This window comes from Poecilia reticulata, chromosome 4, assembly GCF_904066995.2.
Source record: "Poecilia reticulata chromosome 4, P_reticulata-male-v2, whole genome shotgun sequence".
NCBI lineage: Eukaryota > Metazoa > Chordata > Actinopteri > Cyprinodontiformes > Poeciliidae > Poecilia > Poecilia reticulata.
This window is the reverse complement of record NC_088833.1, coordinates 31,892,407-31,914,945: the sequence shown is the minus strand read 5'-3', so window position 1 is coordinate 31,914,945 and position 22,539 is coordinate 31,892,407. Positions and strand designations below refer to the sequence as shown.

The 22,539-nt window shown below is 38.6% G+C and overlaps 2 protein-coding genes across 10 annotated transcripts in view; one reads left to right on the top strand and one right to left on the bottom strand.

Annotated features, from left to right (window-relative positions):
* mcf2l2 (MCF.2 cell line derived transforming sequence-like 2) overlaps positions 1-22,539 on the top strand; it is a 193,112-nt gene that overhangs the window by 54,763 nt on the left and 115,810 nt on the right. For all 9 annotated transcript variants that reach the window (XM_081606659.1, XM_081606662.1, XM_081606660.1 and 6 more), the window contains exons 10-16: positions 2,283-2,402; positions 3,237-3,428; positions 3,916-4,107; positions 4,187-4,373; positions 4,604-4,704; positions 5,029-5,117; positions 16,724-16,790. In XM_081606659.1, coding sequence (XP_081462785.1) covers positions 2,283-2,402; positions 3,237-3,428; positions 3,916-4,107; positions 4,187-4,373; positions 4,604-4,704; positions 5,029-5,117; positions 16,724-16,790 — 948 coding nt within the window. The remainder of the gene's footprint in view (positions 1-2,282; positions 2,403-3,236; positions 3,429-3,915; positions 4,108-4,186; positions 4,374-4,603; positions 4,705-5,028; positions 5,118-16,723; positions 16,791-22,539) is intronic.
* Positions 6,561-14,192, bottom strand: b3gnt5a (UDP-GlcNAc:betaGal beta-1,3-N-acetylglucosaminyltransferase 5a). The gene is made up of 2 exons (XM_008407835.3): positions 13,793-14,192; positions 6,561-8,227 (listed from the first exon to the last, which is right to left on the bottom strand). Exon 2 carries the CDS (start codon positions 7,856-7,858, stop codon positions 6,698-6,700), a length of 1,161 nt encoding a protein of 386 aa, XP_008406057.1. The 5' UTR covers positions 7,859-8,227; positions 13,793-14,192; the 3' UTR covers positions 6,561-6,697.

Sequence of the window (22,539 nt, the reverse complement as noted above, 5' to 3'; positions counted from 1 at the left end):
GGGTTGTGATTCCTTTATGTACATTTTCTTACTTGTCTGTAAATATTATTACTGACTGTGCATAATGTGTTGACACAAAACCATCTACAAGTCTCTACTAGAAGTTGTATAGTCCGACTCCCCCTTTTTACACTAGTGGTTTGTCCCAACCAGCCACTTTGCTGTTGGTTTGTTTGCAACCGGCTTCTGAATTGAATTCTCCTCTGAGCAGTTTTATGGTAAGTTTTTCAATATTACTTTGACCTAAACCTGCTAATGACTGATTCAGTCTGTTGTTTCTTGGATTGGTAACTGGTTAAACTGAACTGGTCTATTATTACTGGTATAGGATCTTTATCAGCACGTGGACATTTTGTAATGAATTTAATAAACTTATTTGGAAATATTTGTAGTTGATTGAAGATGAAAAAAGCTATTTGATGGAAGTTTATTTTGTATAAATTATAATTATTCCAACTACAGTATAAATCACCTTTTGCTCTATTAACTGTCTCTGGTGTGTTAAATAAACCCTGATCCTCCCTGAGTTTTATCTTTAGGTTTTCTGATAAACAGCCTTTATTTTAAATATTGATTCCCTAATTTTAACATGAGTGCAGCATCATAAGTCCTACACTAGACTGCAGCTTGATAGGTAAATGTAGTTGTATACATAAACATTAAGATAAATATTAACAAATAAGATAAAAATTAACAGTGAGTGTACAATACAAACTATGTGGTTTGTATTTGTTCTCAGACCTGTAACCAGTACACTGTTTAACTTTTCAATGTCTTTCAGAACTTTTCAAATGTTTATCATATTTCTAACCGGCACCTTCCTCACTTTTATTTTTGTCTGTCAGCCATTGCTCTGCAGTTTGACTCTTGAGGACTGCAGTAAAACTGTCAGGAAGTGGCTTCATTACACGCCAGAATGAGAGGAAAACATCACAAGGAATCAAAGTGACGCTAACCAGAGTCTAACTGGGGTTACCACAACTAGTACTGTTTCCCTGGTTCATACAGTACCAAAGCTTAACCTCATGGCCTCTGTTCTTCTGTGGACAATAGACTGTTATTCTGACAGTCAAAAAGGAGTCAAATATGTTTAAATATCTGTCCCTCTTAAATAAAATGTTATATCAAACCTATGTTGTCATTTTTAAACTTTTGTACACAGTTTACCCATGATCTGCCAATAATAGTGTTTAACACCAGTGAAGAAACTTTTAGTGGTATGTTATGTAGACCTATCTGACCTAAAAATGTACAGAAATCCTTAGCTTTCATTGAATATGAAATCAACCCAAATCTGCATGCAGATCCACATTCAGATGAAGGTTGAATCGGTTGATTCCTAACTGATTCAATGTAAAATCAACAGAAATATGCATGAAAATTGACATACAAATGATCGTTGAATCAACATTGATTCCTGACTAATTCAATGTAGAATCAACAGAAATGTGTGCAGATCCTCGTTCAGATGAAGGTTGAATCAACATTGATTCCTGACTGATTCAATGTAGAATCAACACAAATATGCATGCAGATCCACAGTCAAATGATTGAATCAGCATTGATATGTCTGTTATGGTTGAAACCCTAACATTGATTCAACATTCAAGTCACCGACCGCTTTCATTGTTGTTTCAATGTCAGCGTTCAACGTTGATTCAATGTTTCTGGCTGAATGTTGATTCAATGTTGTTTCAATCATTCTGTGCTATCTGGGATATTACAATCTTGAAAAAACAGAGTTTGAAACTTCTTGGTCTAAATAACTTTGAATGTAGTTAGATTTCAGTGTATTTAGGTGAGTTTTGACGCTTTGTAGTTTGATATTGTCCACAGAAAAAATTTGCGTGGCTGCCGCACATTTTTACGCCAGCAAAAAAGTGTGCGTATATTTGTGCAAACTTTGACGCAAAGTTATTTTTTATAAATGCCGACTTGTGCATAAAATATGGCGCCGCACATTTTTTGTTCGCATGCTCGCTTTAATGAGGCCCCTGATATCTTGCAAGCATCATAGCCTGAGTAAATGGGCAACAAACATTATTTATTTTTTTTATGAATTGACTTTACAAAAAGTCAATTAAGTCCACTCATACATATAAGGCATGTTTTTATTTTTTGTTAACCTGTATGTTAACCTATATTTTACCAGGTAAGTTGGTTGAGAACAGATTCTCATTTTCAACAACAATCTGTTCAAAAAGAGAACAGATTGTTCTTATTTGAACAATCTGTGATCCATGAACGCTTTTCATGGATCTCTTCTAACTTTTCTTATTCAGGTTAAAGTGACTCTGGACACACGGATGGACTCCCTTAAAGGCTTTTCTGATGCTGGAGATTGTGTGGCCAGAGTGGAACATCTGCTAATGGAACTCCAAACACTTGAGGAAAAGGTTCAGGTGTGTCAACCCAAAAGAAGTACAAAAGGACACATATGTAAAACATTACACCAACATCCTTTTCTTTTTCTCTTCTACTAACAATTTGAGTTCTTTAAAATAAATCCTCTTTTTTAAGGGGGTTCTGATGAAGATCCCATCAGAGATACATTAAAAAATCTGTTCCACATAAGGTCTATGCAAAAAAGAGGTGGATGTACCATGTGGTCATGTCAAGCTTATGGTTATAGCACATTTCAGTAAAAATGCAGTTCAAAGTGCTTTATATCATCAAAACATCAATCAGTCACCAATTATGAAACAGCAAAGAACATAAAATTTTGTCTAATGCCATCATCAATCAAATGTATTGATCAATGTTCCGGTTATTAATCAAATGCAACTAAACAGGTGGATCTTAGCCTCAGTGTTTCAGTTGTTTTGCAGTTTTCTGGAGGTTTGTTCCAGATTTATGATGCATAGAAGCTGAATGGTGCTTTTCCATGTTTGGTTCTGGTTCTGAATGCAGAGTAGAACCAGAATACCTGAGAGCTCTGGAAGGTTGATACAACAGCAGCAGATCTTTAGTGTGTTGCGGTGCTAAACTGTTCAGTATTTTATAGTCTATTCTCTGAGCTCCAGGAAGCCATGGAAGGATTTAGAACTAGGGTGATGTGCTTTATCTTCCAGATTTTGAACATTTGTTGTAATTCCAACATGTCAGTGCAGTTTAAGCTGCTTTAATTTTCATTAACATTATTCCAAAACCCCAGATTTAAATGCTTACAAGATTCCTTTTTGTAAAATTGTTAGTTAACAATTATTGCTATATTTCTGACTTTATTTGTTTTGTAGCCCACACTAGAAAAGGCCCAGCTCCATGCCATGCATGGTGACCAGCTCATCCAAAGTGACCACTACGCTGTGGACTCCATCCGGCCGAAGTGTGTGGAGCTCCGGCGGGTCTGCGATGATTTCAGCAATGAAGCCAAGAAAAAGTCTGATGCCTTGTCTAAGTCTTTGCATGTACACATGGGCATTGAGAAGGTATGGATGTGAAACAGTTGATGCATTTTGGAAACATCAGTCTCAGAAAACAAATCAGATGTCTGGTTTTTATGCATGTAAATGTATTCTTTAATTAGTCCAGACACAAGACTTGAAAATGACTACTGGACAAAATGTTCAGAGCACAGAGAACTTTTAACTTAAACTCAATGCATTCATACAGGAATTCTACTAGTTTAATCTAGTCTGGACGTTTACATTTGGACGTCTGGTTGGACTCAAGTCTGACATGTTCATTTGTAATACCTGAGACATCAAAGCGGCTGGTTATAGTTAGGAAGCTATTTAATTATTAAAACAGCTTTTTCAATAATTTTGTTAATGAATGGAAGGTTGGCGATTAGCCTGTAATTCTGCAGTAGTGATTTGTCAATAATATTTGTTTATTGTCTTAGAGCTTAAGAAACGTGACAATGGCACCAAAAACTGACCCAGATCTAACCTGTTGGTATTTTTGCGTGTTCAGGTTAACCAGTGGTGTGAGTCTGGCATATACCTACTGGCTTCCCAAGCTGTGGATAAGTGTCAGTCACAGGAAGGGGCAGAATCAGCTTTAACAGACATTGAAAACTTCTTGGAATCAGCAGAAAAGAACCACGTGACAGAACTGAGGAACCTCCACAACCATTATGAAGTTATCCTGTCAGATGATGTAAAGGTGCAGTACACAGAAAACCATTAGTTAAATTCTGAATAGAAATAATGTTGAGACATTTGATTTTAATGTTCATTTGCAGGGCAGCGTCCTGAAGGCACTCAAACGACTGGAGGATGTTCAAGAGATGTTTGAGAAGCGACGTGTTAGCCTGAAGAGACTGTCAGCCAAACAGACCAGACCCATTCAGCCGGTGGCCCCACGGCCTGAGTCGTCTCCTAAACGCCCCGCACCAAAGAACGCTGCCAGGACTCCTGGGGGCCATCAGCGTGAGTGGGACATGTTTCAATTCAACAGAGTCACGCAAATGCATAGAAAACTTGTCTATGAGATTCAGGCCATTTAAAAGTTTACTGCCCTTGACTGTAAACTTGTACAAACTGTCCTTGACTTAGGCTAATTGATACTCGTTCTGTACTTCAGCTACCAAAGCCTGAATGCAATTAAGGGTATGTTATGATTAAATATGTAATTAATTTCTTTGTTCATTTTATTTTAGCCTTGGCTAGAAAGCTCTCTGATAACTCAAGCAGTGGCAAGCAACCAGCTGAAGCAGATCTTAACAAGAAGAAGAACATACGCAAAACCAAGGGCATCAAGGTGCTTCATCACTTACAGTATACAGCTTCCCATGATGCAACGAAACAGAACAGATGATAATGACGACCTTAATCTTGATTTATGCTTGACTCGTGCATAAGGTCTGTGTGGCACCACAAGGTCAAATGACATCATTTAGGCAATACACACACACATATATATGCAATCTAGTAGTAGGCAAAGATGCTATCCAAGAATTTAAAGATGGATTTAAATCCAGTTTTCTTATGCTGTGGTCATGTTTTAATCATAAAAAAATCCTATACTGGTAAAAGCCGAATCCATAATTAAGTGTAAGTGTTTGTGTGTTTATATTTCTCCCAGATTGAGGTGATGCATGAGGAAAGCCAGGGAGGCTCCACCCATGTTGCTGTATCAAACGAGAGTGAGGAGTGTCTGTCCAATAGACGCAGGTATAAGAAACGCTGCTGTCAGCACACGCTCTATTGACCCCAGGTGCTGATGTCATCAGACCATTATATTAATGAAGAAGAAATTCACACTTTCTAGTAATGCTTTTTAAGTAAAGACTTTTCTAAGTTTTTCTCTGGTATATAGCTATTTTTTAAAACAAGGTAAAGTCAGAAAGAATAAATCAGTGACAGCCACGTCAGCCATTTCTGGTCTGTAATGACAGCTCCTCCGACCTCATGGCACATGATGGGAAAACACGATGTGAAACCAGATTATTCAGCAGAGCTATGTTGTTGAATTGATTCATTTTGAGTATTGATTCTAATCTCAGTGGTGGGTTTAAGTGCATGTGAGTGACGGGGGCGTTAGGGCAAACAGCCCCAGTCTGCATGACCTTCAGGGTCTCAGTGAAACAGGACATGTTGTCTTAAGCAAGGATGGAGAAGCCTGTTAAACATGTGCCAATATAAAAACAGAGCAGAAAGTAAGTCCTTGGGAAAATATGTTCTCTATTTATTGGATAGAGCGATGATGTGATCCATCATGCTGTCAATCAGAAGAATTTGAGAGCAGGATTTCATGTTTTCTCACACAGATATATTACTCAGTCAAAATCCACATACTCTCTGAAGGGGAATGTGGGGATGTTTCCTGGTTTATGTGTCCGATTCTTTAAAGTCAGCCAAAATATTCCCAAAACTGTTGAACAATGACAAAACCCAAAGAATGAAAAGAAATTTCCAGTAAGAAATAAATGCAAAAAATTCTTTCCCCGCTGTTGTTCGTCCCTAGAGGCCTGTCTCAAACTGTGGTACCCAGACCACTGATGGTCTGTGGGCGTCCCCTAGTGGGACGCTGCAGCTAGCTTACCAAAGGATTGTGTTTAAAAATAATAATGGCTTAACAACAGGTCACTAAAAAGAAAACCTGAAGATACTGTTGGAAAGTTTCTCAGGGTGAGTTGCAGGATTTTGAACTCTTATTACAATACACAGTATGCCACAGGCATGCAGATCTAGGTTGCTGTGTTAAATGTGATATGACAGTGACGAAGCAGTGAGCAGAGCTGTGCCCCACGCTGGCTATATTGACTATCTAGTGGCTGAAAGAAACTTTTTTTTTTTGCCAAAGCAACTCAAGTCTATATTTCTTTTATTGTGCTTCTAAATTACAAATAGCCCTGAAACATTACCAGTGCTCACAACACTTGTAAAGAACTTTTTTGATTTCCATCTATTTTCCATCATTGGAAAGATTAGATTTCATACTTTCTAATCTTATACCTTATTGTTGGTTATGCAGAGCTAAAACTCATCAGCAGCTCATGTGAATCACAGTTGTGAGAAGTGTTTTCATGAATACACCTCAAGGGCTCAAAGCTGTTCAAATAAGTTAAGCAACATATAAGCTAATGTTTCTGATCACTCAAAAGTAGGACATACTTGCACAGGAAATCTTTGGTCTTTATTGCAAGACAACATGAAGACAACTCAGTTAGCACAAACATTATTACAAACACAAAGAACCACTATTTTCGTTTTTTGTAATATCAACTGCTGACCAGTGTCTCAGAGATCATTTATGTAAAAGCAGCAGTACAGGAATAGGTGTTCTGGTAATACGGCCGACACAGTAGCATCACCCTAATTGCTGTGCAGTACAGATTACCCAGAAATCCTCTGGAGCTTTTGGATGCTGGAAAATATATGGCTGTTCGCCACAGTGAGCGCACATCTGTGGAGTGGCCATGTGATGTAATCATGTGATCATAGATACAGGGGTGGTACGGAGCCTTCCCCTCCCCTGAAAAGTATACATGCTGCATGGGAGACACTCCCATAGCTTTGGCACACATTCCCATGAAGACATCGTCAATGTACAGCGAGGAGTTCAGCATCAGAGTGGCGTGGTAGATTTTTGCAGCCACGTTCCCTGAAACTACGTACCCTGCTCCAGCTGTGTAGTCCGGGTACGAAGGCCAGGGGTACAAATCATATGGAACAAAATATTTGCTGCCTTTCCAACGAACTGGAGGAGCTCCCTTGTGAACGTGCCCTACCCAAAGGTTCTTTGTACCTTGTTGGCTAACCAGAAGATGCTGCAAGTACCTCACCAAGTTTGGCATATGAACAAAAATATCATCATCTGCTGTCATGAGAAAGCGTGCCTGCGAGCAGTACATGTAGCTCCAGTGGAATTGCATGATCAGTTTGATGGTCAGGTTGTGAAATGTGTCGATAAAGTCCTGCTGGATCAGGTCTTCATAGGTCTTGTCTTCCTGCTGCAGGGCTTGTTGGAGGCGGAACCTCTGAGCAACACCTGAATAAATGCCCATAACAAACAGAAGCCTCACACTCACCCCCAGCTCTGACCAGACATAGCTCTCATTACCCCATGTCTCCCTGATGGCCTGGCGCTGCTCAAAGTTCTCTGGGGAGGATTTCACAAACAAAAGCAAAAGAACATCATCCCAGTCTTTGCCATTTTCAGCTCTACATTTGTTGGGATGGTTGATCAGGTATGGATAGGTCACTGAGCGACTCTCCACGCTGCCAGAGCTAGAAATGATATTGAGGAAGTCGTACCTGTTGATCAGGTAACGGTATGAATAAGATCTCATGTGGCTCACAACATGAAGATCCAGCTCCTCCCAGCAGACTGTCAGCACACAAAGCACCATGACTGTGGTCAGCAGGTGCACACATTGCCTCTTGTGGATGCGCCGAAAATTTATGAACATTATGACTACATATATTTGAACATCAGCACCACATTCTTCAATGTTTGAGTTTTCTTCTTTTCTTTTTACCTTTTCTATTTCTGTTCCTCCAACTACCAAGCGCCGTCATGTCCAGTAAACCTTTTTCAGGTTCTTAAGCAAAGTGCTTTGTTCATATTTTCTGGATTGCATGCAGAAACAGTAGTGGACCATCATAGTAAAACCAGATCTTAGAGTTCAACTTCCCTCCTTCAGCAAACAAAAGGCAGCATGCTGCCTGTTCCTTTTCTCTGTAAAGGCCTGCGCTGGTTTCATTTCTCTGCTCCACTTTCTTGTTCTTCAACCACTCGGGTTATTGAAACACCTGGAACCGGAGCGACCATAAAGCACCTGGGAAAATACAGAAGTAGTTAGATTTTGAACCATACTCTTTAGCAGGAACACTCACTTAAATTTGCTTTAAATAAGAAACAATGAAATCTGATGGATATTGAACAAGTAAGCATCTATAAACCATCCATACAGACACATCATTAAACAAAAAGAGGCAATGTGCTTATTTAAAGATTTTTATTTTTTATAAGCCAGCAGTCAGTAATTATCAAGCTGATTAGATTTTCTGAAAAAGGTTTTATTACTGCTTGCATATTTTCCCTACTGAATCAATGTAGTCAGCTACTGTCAAAGTTTAAAAACTTTACATGTTTGTTCTGATTAAGAAAATGCAACAGAAGAAGAAAAGCTCAACTCTAGACTAAAAAATTATTTGCTGACAAAGAATGTTTGTTTCAAAATGTCTTTTCAACATTTTACTGTAATTATCATGTTGGGTCGCTATCTGTTAAAAGACCTAGGTGATTGTTTTGATTAAGGAGACATGGGATAATGCTGCTGGTACCCATGTTTACCAGGGTACCAATAAATGAAGTATTCTGGTTTGTATTGGGAACCAGATTACATAAAATTTTTGGTAACACTTTATATGAAGGGGTGTGCATAAGACTGATGTCATAAACATGACATAACACATGTCATGAACATAAAGAAGTCTTTATGAATGTTCATGACAGTTGTCATGAAGTGTCATTCGGTAAATGACACTTTTAATGCAAAGTTGCTCCAAGAGTTGCATTGAAAGTCCATTAAAAATGCCAACTTTGCATTAAATTATCATAATTTACAAATTCATGCAAAGTTGGCATTTTAATGGACTTTTAATGCAACTTTTAGAGCAACTTTGAATTAAAAGTGTCATTATTAACCAAATGACACTTCATGACAACAGTCATAAACATTCATAAAGACTTACGTTTATGACAGGTGTTATGTCATGTTTATAACAGTGTCATGTCAGTCTTATGCACACCCCTTCAAATAAAGTGTTACCAAATTTTTCTTTCTGTGCAATTGGTTTTTTGTAATGGTGCATATTTTTCTTACACACAATGCTATAGCTTATATAATGTATTTCAGGGTAAGACATGATGAAGGAACCGAAACATTTTCTTTTTCTCACATGCCAGTTAGATAGATTTGTGGGAAAATGTACTCAAAGTACATTAGTATTAATTAGAAGTCGCACCAAAAACACAACATATTTTGTTGTATTTTTAAATAAAAAATGAGCAAAAGTAAATAACAGACAAAAGAAGACGTGCACAAAATATGAATGTTTAAATCTCACTTTTTTACAATATGAAATTTTTGAAACCAATACATAGAACAGGTAACTCTCAAATATTAATTTCAAACTCCCAAATCAGAAATTTACAAGAAAACAAAGACAAACTTAAACTAACTAATGTAGTTTAAAAAACAAAAGTATTTTAATCTGAAAAGCGAAAAGTTTCTGACAAGTTCCCTGGTAAGTCAACACACATAGGTGTAGACCCAGATGTGTAGTTAAATGAGAGATGTTCCTGGACAGATGAAAGCTGTTTAGAATGCAAACATACGTAAATCCAAATGAAAATATTTTATGTTTGCATATTAGGGCGGTTTAGAGCAGGATGTTCACAGAGCCCTGCAAAAAGTAAATAACAGACTAGTTATTTGCCTCTGACATCAAGACAAGTCAGCAGACACATGAGACTCAGGAGAATCCCAGTGGAGCAAACCAGTTTGGCTTGCCTGCATGAAGAGGCAGCCCCTTTACCTCAGCCAGCATTAAAATACAAAGGGCTGAACCCGATCGCAGGAGTCATGTAACAGTCCCAGTTTGTTTGTGTCTGCGTGTTTAAAGGAGATCGACTCGTCTCCTGTTGCTAGGACTGATATTTGGGCTTACACTGTGGCTCAGTCCTGAATGGAACCCTCACTGCTTGGGTTTGGTTTCATGTAACATGTAAGGTCTATAAAGGAAGGATAAAACTTAGCAAAAATTGCCAGCATTTGGAGCAACACTTTAAAGCTTGTGTTGGCTCAGGTAACATGGCTTGTGTCAGATGATCATAAAAAGAAGGCTGGTAAGAATTTGGATGGTCCTGACGTTTACTCATCACTTTAACCAGACTAGTAGACCATGGCCTAAAATTTTAAGGTCCTTTTTTTCCCCATTTATTTAATGCTTTGCTTTTTTTTGCTAGCACTTACTTTTGTATCTTTTTGAGCTAGCTGTACTGTGATTTTAAAAGCTTAGAAACCTTGATAAAATGCTAATTTTTATCTCAGGTAAAGTGATGGGTTGAATTCAGGTTACAAAGTATGCTATAAAAGTGTCAGAAAAAGGACAGAAAAAAATCCCTCAGTAGCTGGGTTTCCATTAACCATAAAATTGTGCGAATTGAATATTTAAAAATAGATTTGCTCTATAGAAACATCCCAATTTGTAATAAACTCTGTTTTTGATAAGTTGTTGCATTGGGATGAAGTTGTTTTTCAGCTATAACAAAATAGATAAATTTTGCTGATAGACTTTTTATAGCATCACATGAGTCACGGTCAGGTGAATATTACTGGTTTGTACTTATTTTTAGGGGTTTTTTGATCAGGACAGTTTGCAGCTGGTCCATCAGAGTTCTCACAGCTTTGCATATTTTCATAAAAAGTGGTGTTACATTTGAATGTGTTGAATCTTACTAAGAAAAAATAGCTGCTCCTAATAAGGGGCTTGTTGCTCCAAAGCCCAAAACACTGATGTCTCCCCTGATGGCTGATAGATGGTGAGCGATAGCACCATGGCTGAATTCTGATTATATTTCATGTAGCTATTTGCATCCGTCGCTGCCATGGATTTTAATGACTTACTGTGTGAACAAGTAAGTCATTACAAGTGAAAAATCATAAGTGAATACTTGTGATTTTAAATTAATTTCTGATTTAATGGAAACATCACAAATTTTTTTACTGCAGAATATTGATAAAGATTTGTGCACATTTGTAGTGGAAACACAGCTAGTATGTACACTGTCCGAGAGTGAAGACAGCCACCAGTAAATAGTGAGACAACAGAGATATTACTATAGCTAGAGCCTTCTTTTAAATTAATAAAAATATGAGTCTAAAACTGTAGAATCAAGCAGCCAGTTGGCTAAGATCATTATAACGTTCTATGAATAACTCAAAATCGTTAAAATACTGTTTGGCCTCAAGTCCAAACAGTATTTTAACCATAAATCAACCCTGCTTATCCATGAAAGAAGACCTCTGCCAGTGAAAGACAGTGGTGGCAACTGCCATGCACTGGGGTTGCCTTTCTTCAGCTGGAATGTTTTCTGTATGTTACTTTTGGCCCAAAACCTTCTGATGTGAGCTTAGAATTTGGGGATCAAGAATATTCTCTTCTCTAGCATCTCAATGGGAGGGATCACACTTATTTTTATTTTCTTAATTCTTTGCTTTTCTTTCCGTTTCTCTTTGCTTGTTTCTAGTTGAATTGTGCAGGACGGAAGTCAGTATTTTGTAAAAAAGTACAAATAAAAAACAAATTGCTAATGGTTGTATTTTTGAATAAATCTTGGCACTGTAACAAGGCTTCTTAGAGCCACTGTAGCATCTGAAGAATGTGAGTCATGTTCTGCAATCAACATAAGTACAAAAACATGCATCTGTGGAAAACAATGACACCGCCTCCAAACACAAGCTACTCTGTAAAGATGTTAAAGACAGGTGATCCGTGCTGAACGGTGGAAATTACTCACAACTGTGTCAACTCCATGTGAGCACACAGACAGAGAGGATGATCAGCTTCCTGTTTGCTCTTCTTTGTGCAAAGGGTAGAATACGTGTTGACACCTTCTCTGTTCTCTCTTTCCTCTGAAATTGCTTGAGCTTTCATGATGCTGGTCTTCCTGCTGTTTATTGATGTATGGCTCACTGACAGCACAGCACCGTGTGAGGGCGGGGGCTGGTGTCGGACCCTGCACATTTTCTTTTTTTTGTTTTGTCTGTCCCTGAGCCAGAGTTGTACACGGTGTAAAAACTGTCCATGCAGCGATGCCAACTGCTGACCCTGGTATTTTGGATATGCTGTGCTTATTTAGAGCAATTTGGACTGCAATGAATCATCTTCTGTGCAAAATCTGAAAGACTGCAACTTGTCTCAGCAGAACTCCCTACTTAGAGATATGAATTAAGAGATTCCTTAAGTTATATCTTAAGATATGGCTTAAGAATTATATCTTAAGAATTATAATTATTTTGTGTGTTAAAACCCAAAATGCATAGGCAGTCTATAATTTGGTAGTTCAATCACTGCCCCTGATTGAACTACTGGTATTCTATACAGATTATAGACTCCTTAAAACTTTGGGATTTCTTGAACTTTTGCCTTATTTTTGAAAACAACAATGGAAGGTCAACAGTGAAGGGCTAAGTCAGGACATCGCTTTGGAAGAACTCCTACTCCTTCCACAAATGTTTATATCATACAAAGATAACCTGAAAATGGGATTTACTAAGAAAAAATCTATCCAAACAAACCCAGTCATATGTATAAAAGTAATTCCCTACAAATCTAGTAATTGGTTGCTTCACCCTCAGAAGTAAACACCTACAGTCAGGTTTCCTCTGAACTTGACAGGTTGAGGAAATAATGCAGTCATCTTAATCAGGGATATGTCTAAGCCATGCAGGACAGCAGGCCAACCATAACGTTAAATAGAAAAATTCAAGGTTTCATAAGTTAGTCTTCAGTGGTCTGGAGTTTGACTGCACACCACATGTAAAAGAACACACACCTTGCAAAAGGTAGAACTTTTGCTTCATAACTTGGAATCATCAAAATGTTTTTTTTGACAAATGTTAGTTGGGTCTTTGAATAATGTTTTGGTCAGCAGTGGTTTTGGCTTAGTTTTGGATGGAGGCCATTTTTGCCCAGTTTTTCCTATTGTTGAATCATGAACACTGACTAACTTGATGGGAGTGAGGTCTGTAGAGCTTTAGATGTTGGCAGATTCTTTTCTGTCTAAAGTGAACTCTAAGCAGAATGTTATTTGAATCAGAGGGCTGCTGCTTAAGGAATATTCTGCTGGACACCACCACAGAAATGGCACATATAACTACAAGCATCAAACTTAAAACCATGTGCCAATTGGAAACTAGACAAGGATCTGACGAAGAACACAGACAACAGGTGAGATTTAATACACTGGGAGGGTAATCACAGGAACGAGACACAGCTGGGATCAATCAACGGGGAGGACAGGACAGAGACTCACAGGGAAACAGGAGGACTAAACACAGAAAATCTCAAAATAAACACACAGAAACACGGATCATGACATGTACTTTACTAAACATGGAGCAAATAAGATATTATACTTAGTTTGGATCAATGATTTATCATACTCTGCATGCTGTTATCTGAGAGGACATTAGAGAGCTCAATATCTCTGCTAAACTCTGGGAACTCATAAGACTTTTTTATCCCTGAGGGTACAGCTTGTCCTCACCTCTATGAAGTTTTCCATCTGCCAGTTCTTTGTACAATTGATAATCAGACATATTTTGACTTACCGGGCTACTTTATGGTCGAGTCTTTGACTGAGTTCAGGTAAAGATCCAACTTTCCATGACCGATCTGTTCATCTCAGGTCAGCATATGTCCGTCTGTGAAAACTCCTAATTCTTCTTTATCCAATCTGTTGCTCTTTGAACAACTCCCACTTCACACCTAAACACTCCTCTGCTCCAGTTTAGCTGAATAAACTATGAACTGTTGTTTTTAAACTGCCCTGGATGTGCTGTAGAGGGAGAGGGAATGTTTTTTGTAATTGGATCATGGAGGAGTGGGAGGAGCCACTTCGTTGTCTCATTTGGCTTGTGGTTTAAAGCTCCATGTTCTTCTTACAAAGTCAAGACGATCAGATTTCTTATGCATTTACAGACATGAACAACTAAGGTAACAAGGAAAGTGGGCCTGACTTACAGTCATGTAAAAAAAATAAAAATAACACCCACAGAATATTCAGGTTTTACTAAAGAAGTGTTTCCATGTTGATGTTTGATCTCATACTTTATCTGTGGAAATCAGATAAAGTACTGGATCATAAACAAAATATCTCAACAATAATGAGTACAGTGGACCTCCGTCTATTTCCAGTTCAGTGTTCACAGATTTTTCTGTGGAGTGTAACTCCAAATTATTTGTGGATAATTCACCTATTCATGGATTTTTTCCATGAATACTTGATATGTCCTATTCATATGAAATATCTAAATTATTCATATAAAATGCAGCTGTGAATCAGCATTCCAATCAAGGAGTGCCACTAGTTTTTTTGAGGGGTTTTTGTGTTGATTGGTTGTACCCCCAAGAGCAGAGACAAAGAAGACCAGATTTCCTGTGGTGTAATAAAGTATCATCTAAAATGCTGCATCTGGTAAATGCCAAAAATGTCATTATTTGATTTTAAGCTAAACCATTCAAAGACTATTCTTCTGGAGGTCCTGGTCTCTTTCTAAGTTCATGCTGGTGCCTTCAGTACCGCCTACATCCAACTCCTAAATAAGGCAACATCTGTATTCCTTACATGTTGAGTAATAACACAATATGATCATTGAGAGTTATTTGAACTCAAAATGTTATACTTCTTAATTGCCAGTTATTCTGATGTGCCTCCAAGACAACTTCTGTCTCTGGAGACATTTACTGACCATTGGTCCTTCAGTCTATGACTCTCGGTTTGTGATGCCACTGTGTATGCTTCAGGTTCTTCTTACAGTTTCTTGGAAATCAAATCGTTTCCATGCCCATCACTCTCCCTGTCAACAATTTCTGGGAGACTGTTGACTGGAAGAGCTAACTGTACAGGGTTCACAGACTTCACTGAACATTTTTTGGACATTGAATTTGTGTCAGAAAGTCAGTAATTTCCTCAGGGGATAACCCCCTCTAAAGACACTGCCCTTAACATTTTCTGACAGAGCTGCTTTAGCCAGTTGCATTATATCTAATAGACCTAATTACATACCACAGGAGGAATGAGGCTGTGTGTAACACTAATGTGAGGTTTGTCCCAGACTGTAGTTACACATTCAGGGTGGAAGGAAACGAAACAAGAATGCTTTGTTTCTGTGTATTAACGAGGCTGTTCACTGAAAATCCATTGTTGACCTTCTGCTCACTTCTTATTTATAAAAAACTACAGTATGTAAAAGCATTTATGATCCAATTTTCTGCCAGTTTGTTAATTAGCAGTCTCATTTATCTCTTGCAAAAAGAGATACATCTTAGATTATTTGCTAGATAGCCCTATGCTGAACAGCTTAGTGTAGGCTGATGGTGGCCCAAACTAGTTGATGTTATAACTGAATGATGTCAGACATAAAGCTATCAGATGTTCTCACCCAATCAAACTCCACAGGTCAACTATGTTGTTAAAACATTGATTTTCATACACGTCTAGTGGAAAGCGCTGCAAAGATTTCCAAAACACTATTTCTGGACTGAACAATCCTCTAGCTCCAATAAACTGTTGCAGGAGATGTGACTGAGCAGAAAAAGTTAAGCTTGTTTCTAGTTCAGACACAGTACATTACATTAATGAGAAGTTAGGGTCTTTTTGTGCAGCACTATGCATCATGCTAGAAAGCCATCTTGTATTTGTTCAAAACCATCATCACATTTTCACACAAAGATTCACACTTGAAAACAAAGTTTCATATTTTCAGTTAACTAATTCCTTTATCAGACAGTCACATATACAGTGTAAAGATTTTCCCCACTGTGCTGCATAATAAAACTTGTATTGCTGTCTTAATATTTATTTGATGCGAAAGTCTTCACCACCAACTCTATTGGGTTAAGGTTTTGTGTGCCACTCTGCTAGTTTTTGTTGTCTTAGTTGTTGATTTAATTCCTTACACATTTCTGGTTTTAAAGCACAGTATTTTGTAAATTCTCTAGATGAGTTCTTGTTTTTGGAAGATGAAGTTACTCTTACTATGTTCTGCATATTTTGATGTAGAAGGACTGAGTTTATATAGCGCTTCTAGTCATAGCAACCACTCAAATTGCTACCAAAACCACATTCACCCAGTTGTGATCACATTCATGCAATGACACACACATCACTAGGCAACATGGGGTTGAGTGCCTTGCTGAGGAGTTCATTGACATGTGACAGGAGGAAGCTGGAATCAAATACACAACTCTCAGATTGTAAAAAAAAACCCTACTCTGATTAACAGTCAGCCAATAAATATTTCTTCAAACAGTTCATTATTTTCTGGGACCCAGAAGTTGTGCTATAAGAACAGACTCCTGCAGCTATTTATTCATGTCATTTATTTTGATAGTGAAAGGGTGAACAATGTAAGATTTGCTTTAGTTTCATGCTAGTTGTCCCAGAATAAGTTCACAAATAAACTTTCCAATTTTGAATGATCCATCTCTTTCAGGGGTTCTGCTCACTGTGCTTATTGGTATTTTGTTTTTCTCTGCAGACACATCATGACGGAGCTGATTGAATCAGAAAGAATTTATGTGGAGGAATTACAGAGCATCATGGAGGTACAGTATATGTGCATTCTCAGCAATGTCTTTTTGTTTCCTTATATCCAAGAAGATGCTGTCAGGATCTTGGGTTGTTTTGAAGTTTGATGTATTAATTTTAGTTTCATTATTATTCTGTGTTCCTTACGCTCTTTCATAAGATCAGCCTGGTTTAGATTTACCTTAGTCAGTTCTTGTTTGTAGTTTATTAAGTTTGATTATTTGTTGTGTCTAGTTATTTGTTACTCATTATTACAACTCTCTCTCATATCACAGTCTCAATCTGTTTATATGAAACAATGGACAGATGACACAAACTGGAAACAAAGGGGGGGGGGGGAGTATTGTGATGTGTTTTAAACTTTGGGAGCTTATTTATTTATAGCTTAAATACCTTTACTGTGCTCAGGTTCATCTCAGCAGTGCATTCTGAGTGCGCATGTAGCTAGAACACATCTTCAGATTTATAGTAGTTGAGATAAAACATTTTCTCACCTTCCCAATATTCTAGGGCAGGGGTGTCCAACCCCAGTTCCCAAGGGCCACCGTCCTGCAATTTTTAGATGTGCTACAGGTACAAAACACTGGAATGAAATGGCTTAATTACCTCCGTCTTGTGTAGATAAGTTCTCCAGAGCCTTGCTAGTGACCTAATTATTATATCCAGGTGTGGTGCTGCAGAGGCACATCTAACAGTTGCAGGACAGTGGCCCTCCAGGACTGGAGTTTGACACTTGTGTTCTAGGGATTACTATATGTGTCATTTTGTGTGTAGTAGTTTACTCAGTTGCAGCAGGTAGGGTATGGAGAGAGAGTTAAGAATTTGATTAAATCAAGAATATAGCTTACAAAAACATTTAGCATCCTGGGTAACACAAAATAATCCAACAAAGCCATGCAAGAAACCATGGGAACATCAGGGTCAAGAGACGAGAGTGACAAGGAATAAAAGGACAAACTGGCAAGTTGTGACCGAGAATGAGGAGCTTAAATACTGGGAGATTGAGTGCTGGAATTTAAGACCTGGGCTGATGAGCAAAGTAGTTGGAGCAGGAGCCAGGATGAGGAAGGGGAAAGAGAAAGTGACACAGGAGAGCGAGACTGAAGCAGTCATGTGGTTTGTCCCTAATACAAGGCTTTGTCACCGCTTGCTCCATCAACACAGGCCTTGATACATGCTTTTTAAAAATCCTCCTGGATTACTTGACATGCTTCAAAGCCTCGGCACAGAAGACACATCACCTATAAATACATAAAAACTCCTCATACAATAGTCTCATTGACTGGCAAAAGGATCTTACTGTTGTATTAAAGCAAATAGTGAAATTTGTAAAAAAAAATGAATGTAAATGGTCAAAATGTTGTAAATTGCATATTAAATATTAAGGTTTGTTAAGATGTCACATTCAGGTTTATTAAGAAATAAATGTTTATTCGATGCTTTAATCTTCAAAATTTGGCTGAAATTAAACCTTCCTGATTGAAGCTGTAATAACCTCCTGATTGTGGCAAAGGATTAATGAAAACTTTGAAAATGTTATTTGCTATTATTGTCTATTAGAGAAAGTTTGAAACTTCTGTAGGCCCTCATGGTTGGTCATTCAATACAGACTCCAGTGACTTTGTTCTCAGGGACTAAAAAGATGTTACCAATCAAAAACCAAAATCAAGAAAATTATGGACAATCCTGGGCATTGTACTCATATACTGTATAAACTAGGGTAAAGCATTTGGTTACGGTGTCACATTAGATGTGCAGGGGTGCTGTATATGGGGGGAAAGGGATGACAAATCTAGGGGCCCTGGCCAACAGGGGTCCCGCCACAATTTAATTATTTATTTTTTTGTTCATAGAAATTAAAAAAACAAATTGTACACAAAATTTGTAATATGATTAATTACAAAAGAAAATCATATTGTATTTTCAAAGATTGTTTTTAGCAGTAAAAATTTAATGTTCCAACTCCCAGATCAAAAAACACACATTCATATTTGCCCTGAACACCCCCCTATTTGCTTTAAATGGTTCGTTCCTGCTTGGAGCACTTGAGAGTGATGCTGTTGGCAGCAGTCAGTGGAAGACACAAACGATTGTGGCAGTTACTATGCTGCTAAGAAAAGTTATAAAATCAGGTTTTCAAAAAAAAGGAGAGGGAGAGAGAGAAAAAGGCAAGAGTGTTAATTTATAACCCAGTTTTTCTCCTAGAGAGGTGAGTAGACTGTGAGATTATCAAACATTTAGCATAATTAGCTTAGCTACAAACTGTTGTTTGCCTCCTTTTCACTAGAATTTAATGAATTAAGGAAATAAATTACCAACATATTAATGTATTTAACTTGTCCCTTGTACCTTTTACCACTTAACAGATGAGTCAGTCAGCAGCAGCTCTAACCCACGTCCCTCCTGACCCGTCCTCTCCTTAGTGAAATTAAAGCTGCAGTATGTCGCTTTTATATAATTTTTTTTTTCACATATTTTTTAAAACGGTCATTATGTTGTGACAGTATGATATGAGAGGTAATATGTGAAAAATCAATTTCCTCTGCCTTCTCTCAGTGCTAGAAACAACCAGTCAGTGGCAGGAGAGTTTTAGTGCTGTCAATCACAATCTCCTGTGGTGCTGCTCATCCTTCCTCCCCCTCGATTTGTGCCACGCTGCAGCTAGCATAACACAGAGCTGTGCAGATTCAAACTGTGACTGCTCAGTTTAGCTTGCATAGCTACCAATGACGGCAGATAAACGGTTTCTTGTAATGATAAGTTGTTTCTCCACCATTAGCACATTTAGCAGTGAGTGAATGAGGCTAATTGACAGTGCTAAGAGCGTCCTACTGGTTCTGATTGGTTGTTTTGGTCAGAACAGTGCATTACTTTAACCAGATGGAGGAGATGGATTGTTTTCACAGATTATCTGTCATATAACAAACTGCTATGACATCGTAACAGCTTTAACAAATATGGAGAAAACATATTTTTGATTAAAGTTATGTACTGCAGCTTGAATAAAATGCAACTACATTGCATTTTTGAGAAGTCTAGATTGCTTTATGTGTATTTATATAAATATTTTGGTAATACTCTGTAAAATACCAGAATAACTTCAAACTTTTATACTTTTGGCTGTAAATCAGGTGTTATGATCAGTTACTCAGTACTTCGGTAGTTTACTAAATACTTTTTACACTTGCTTAATTAAACGTATTTAATGTATATGTAACACAGATGGGAAGGGTATTATATATTCTAGATGAATGGGCCAATAGATTCGGATATCGGAGCATGGTGGGGTGTTTAAATGACACACAAAAACAGTTGGATGAATTTAAAGAACAACTGGCTTTAGTGACATAAACCATAAAATTGTCAAACAGTTGTACAAGACACACAATTATGAAAATAAAATTACACACAATAAAATACAAGAAATAATAATACTTGGCCAAGTGCTAGTTCTCAGTTTTAAATCTTTTGGGTGCACCCTGGTAATCTGAATTCTAAATGGTAATAGGCAACAGATTAATCAATTTCAGTTCCAATTAGGTTCAACTCAATACTGTTCACATGAGGAGAATTTCCTACACAGCAGTTTGTTATAAAGTCACAAATAAAAACTGGTCCAAAAGGTAAGGTCCAGAATTCCAGGATTAAACAATAACAATGAAAAATGTCAGTCAGTGGTCTCACACATAACCAACTGTGTGTGAAGATGTGAGTGATACAGGCCTACCACACTGCGAGGTGCAGCAGGACTCCAAATGGAAAAGAAGGAATCCAGTTCTTTCTAAGTCCAGGTGGGAAGGCTCGCCATCAAAGGCACAGGAGGAATCCACCTCAGGAACAATCCAGCATAGAAAAAAAATCCTGACCTGTCAACAGACAGGACCATCAGAATAATAGAATTTTATTAAGCTGTTCTAGCTGTAATCCTTAAATCATGTTTCTGTAGACATCATATTTGACATCAATTTGTTATCAAATAATTTGCAATAAAACAGTGTAGAGTGGAACACTGGACCAGCTCTACACCCTCAGCAGGGTCCTGGAGGGTGCATGGGAGTTCGCCCAACTAGTCTACTTGTGTTTTGTGGACTTGGAGAAGGCGTTCGACCGTGTCCCTAGTGGGGTCTTGTGGGGTTCTCTGGGAGCATGGGGTACCGGGCCCTTTGATACGGGCTGTCAGGTCTCTGTATGACCGGTGTCATAGTCTGGTCTGCATTGCCGGCAGTAAGTCAGACTCGTTTCCGGTGAGAGTTGGACGAAGGCTGCCCTTTGTCAACGATTCTGTTCATTACTTTCATGGACAGAATTTCTAGGCGCAGCCAAGGTGTTGAGGGAATCATTTTGGTGGCCTTAGGATCACATCTCTGCTTTTTGCGGATGATGTGGTCTTGTTGGCTTCATCAGATCGTGATCTGCAGCTCTCGCTGGAGCGGTTTGCGGCCGAGTGTGAAGCGGCTGGGATGAGACTTAGTGCCTCCAAATCTGAGGCGGAAAAGGGTAGAGTGCCTTCTCCGGGTCGGTGGGGGAGGGGGGGGGGTCGTCCTGCCTCAAGTGGAGGAGTTTAAGTATCTGGGGATCTTGTTCACGAATGAGGGAAGAAGGGAGCGGGAGATCGACAGGCGGATTGGGGTAGCGTCTGCCATGAAACGGGCGCTGTACCGGTCCGTCGTGGTGAAGAGAGAGCTGAGTCAAACAGCGAAGCACTCGATTTACCGGTCAATCTACGTTCCCACCCTCATCTATGGTCATGAACTTTGGGTCATGACCGAAAGAACGAGATCATGGATACAAGCGGCCGCAGGGTAGCTGGGCTCTCCCTTAGAGATAGGGTGAGAAGCTCGGTCATCCAGGAGGGACTCAGAGTAGAGCCATTGCTCCTCCACGTCGAGAGGAGCCAGTTGAGGTGGCTCGGGCATCTGGTAAGGATGCCTCCTGGATGCCTCCCTGGTGAGGTGTTCCGGGCACGTACCACCGGGAGGAGGCCCCGGGGGAGAGGGAAGTCTGAGCCTCCCTTCTGAAGCTGCTGCCCCTGCGACCCGACCCCGGATAAGCAGAAGAAAATGGATGGATGGATGGATGGGACAAATCAGATAAAAGTTTCACAAATCCCAAACATGGTTATAAATATTCTGCTATAAGAGCAGAATCATCCAGTCCATGTTTGAAGTTACTAGATATAGTAGTTTTTTAATTAAAGCAATTCTAGTGTGATCCAGATGCAAAAAAGTGGTAAAATCAACCTTTATTGAAGTTTCACAAATCAGAAACATTTTTCACAAATCCCAAACATGGTAACAGAGATTCCCCATCTATCAGCGGGATAAAGATAGTCACCTCTTTGGAAATGGCAGTAAAGTCAGTGCACTCGATTTTAATATGCGCGACAGCACAAGTTATGGCGCTCTCTTTTCAAAATAAAAGCGCACCTCCGGTTTGATTTATGTTTCTCTCCTGCGGCTTTAAAAATGTAAAACTTTGTGAATGTAAAAGAGTTTGATAGTGAATGTAAGAGAGTTTGATAACTTGACAGTATGTGTAAGAGAGTTTGATAGTGAGTGTAAGAGAGTTTGACTGTGAATATAAGAGTTTGACTGAATGTGAGAGAGTTTGATAGTTTGACAGTATGTGTAAGAGAGTTTGATAGTGAGTGTAAGAGAGTTTGATAGTGAATGTAAGAGAGTGTGATAGTATGTGTAAGAGAGTTTGTACGTTTTGGCCAATGGGGCCTCTCATATTTTCGGGCCCTCTCAGTTTGAGAGGTTTAAC

What these genes read in the sequence shown, in the direction of transcription:
- b3gnt5a (XM_008407835.3), bottom strand. Translation starts at nt 7,858, where the DNA reads ATGTTCATAAATTTTCGGCGCATCCACAAGAGGCAATGTGTGCACCTG.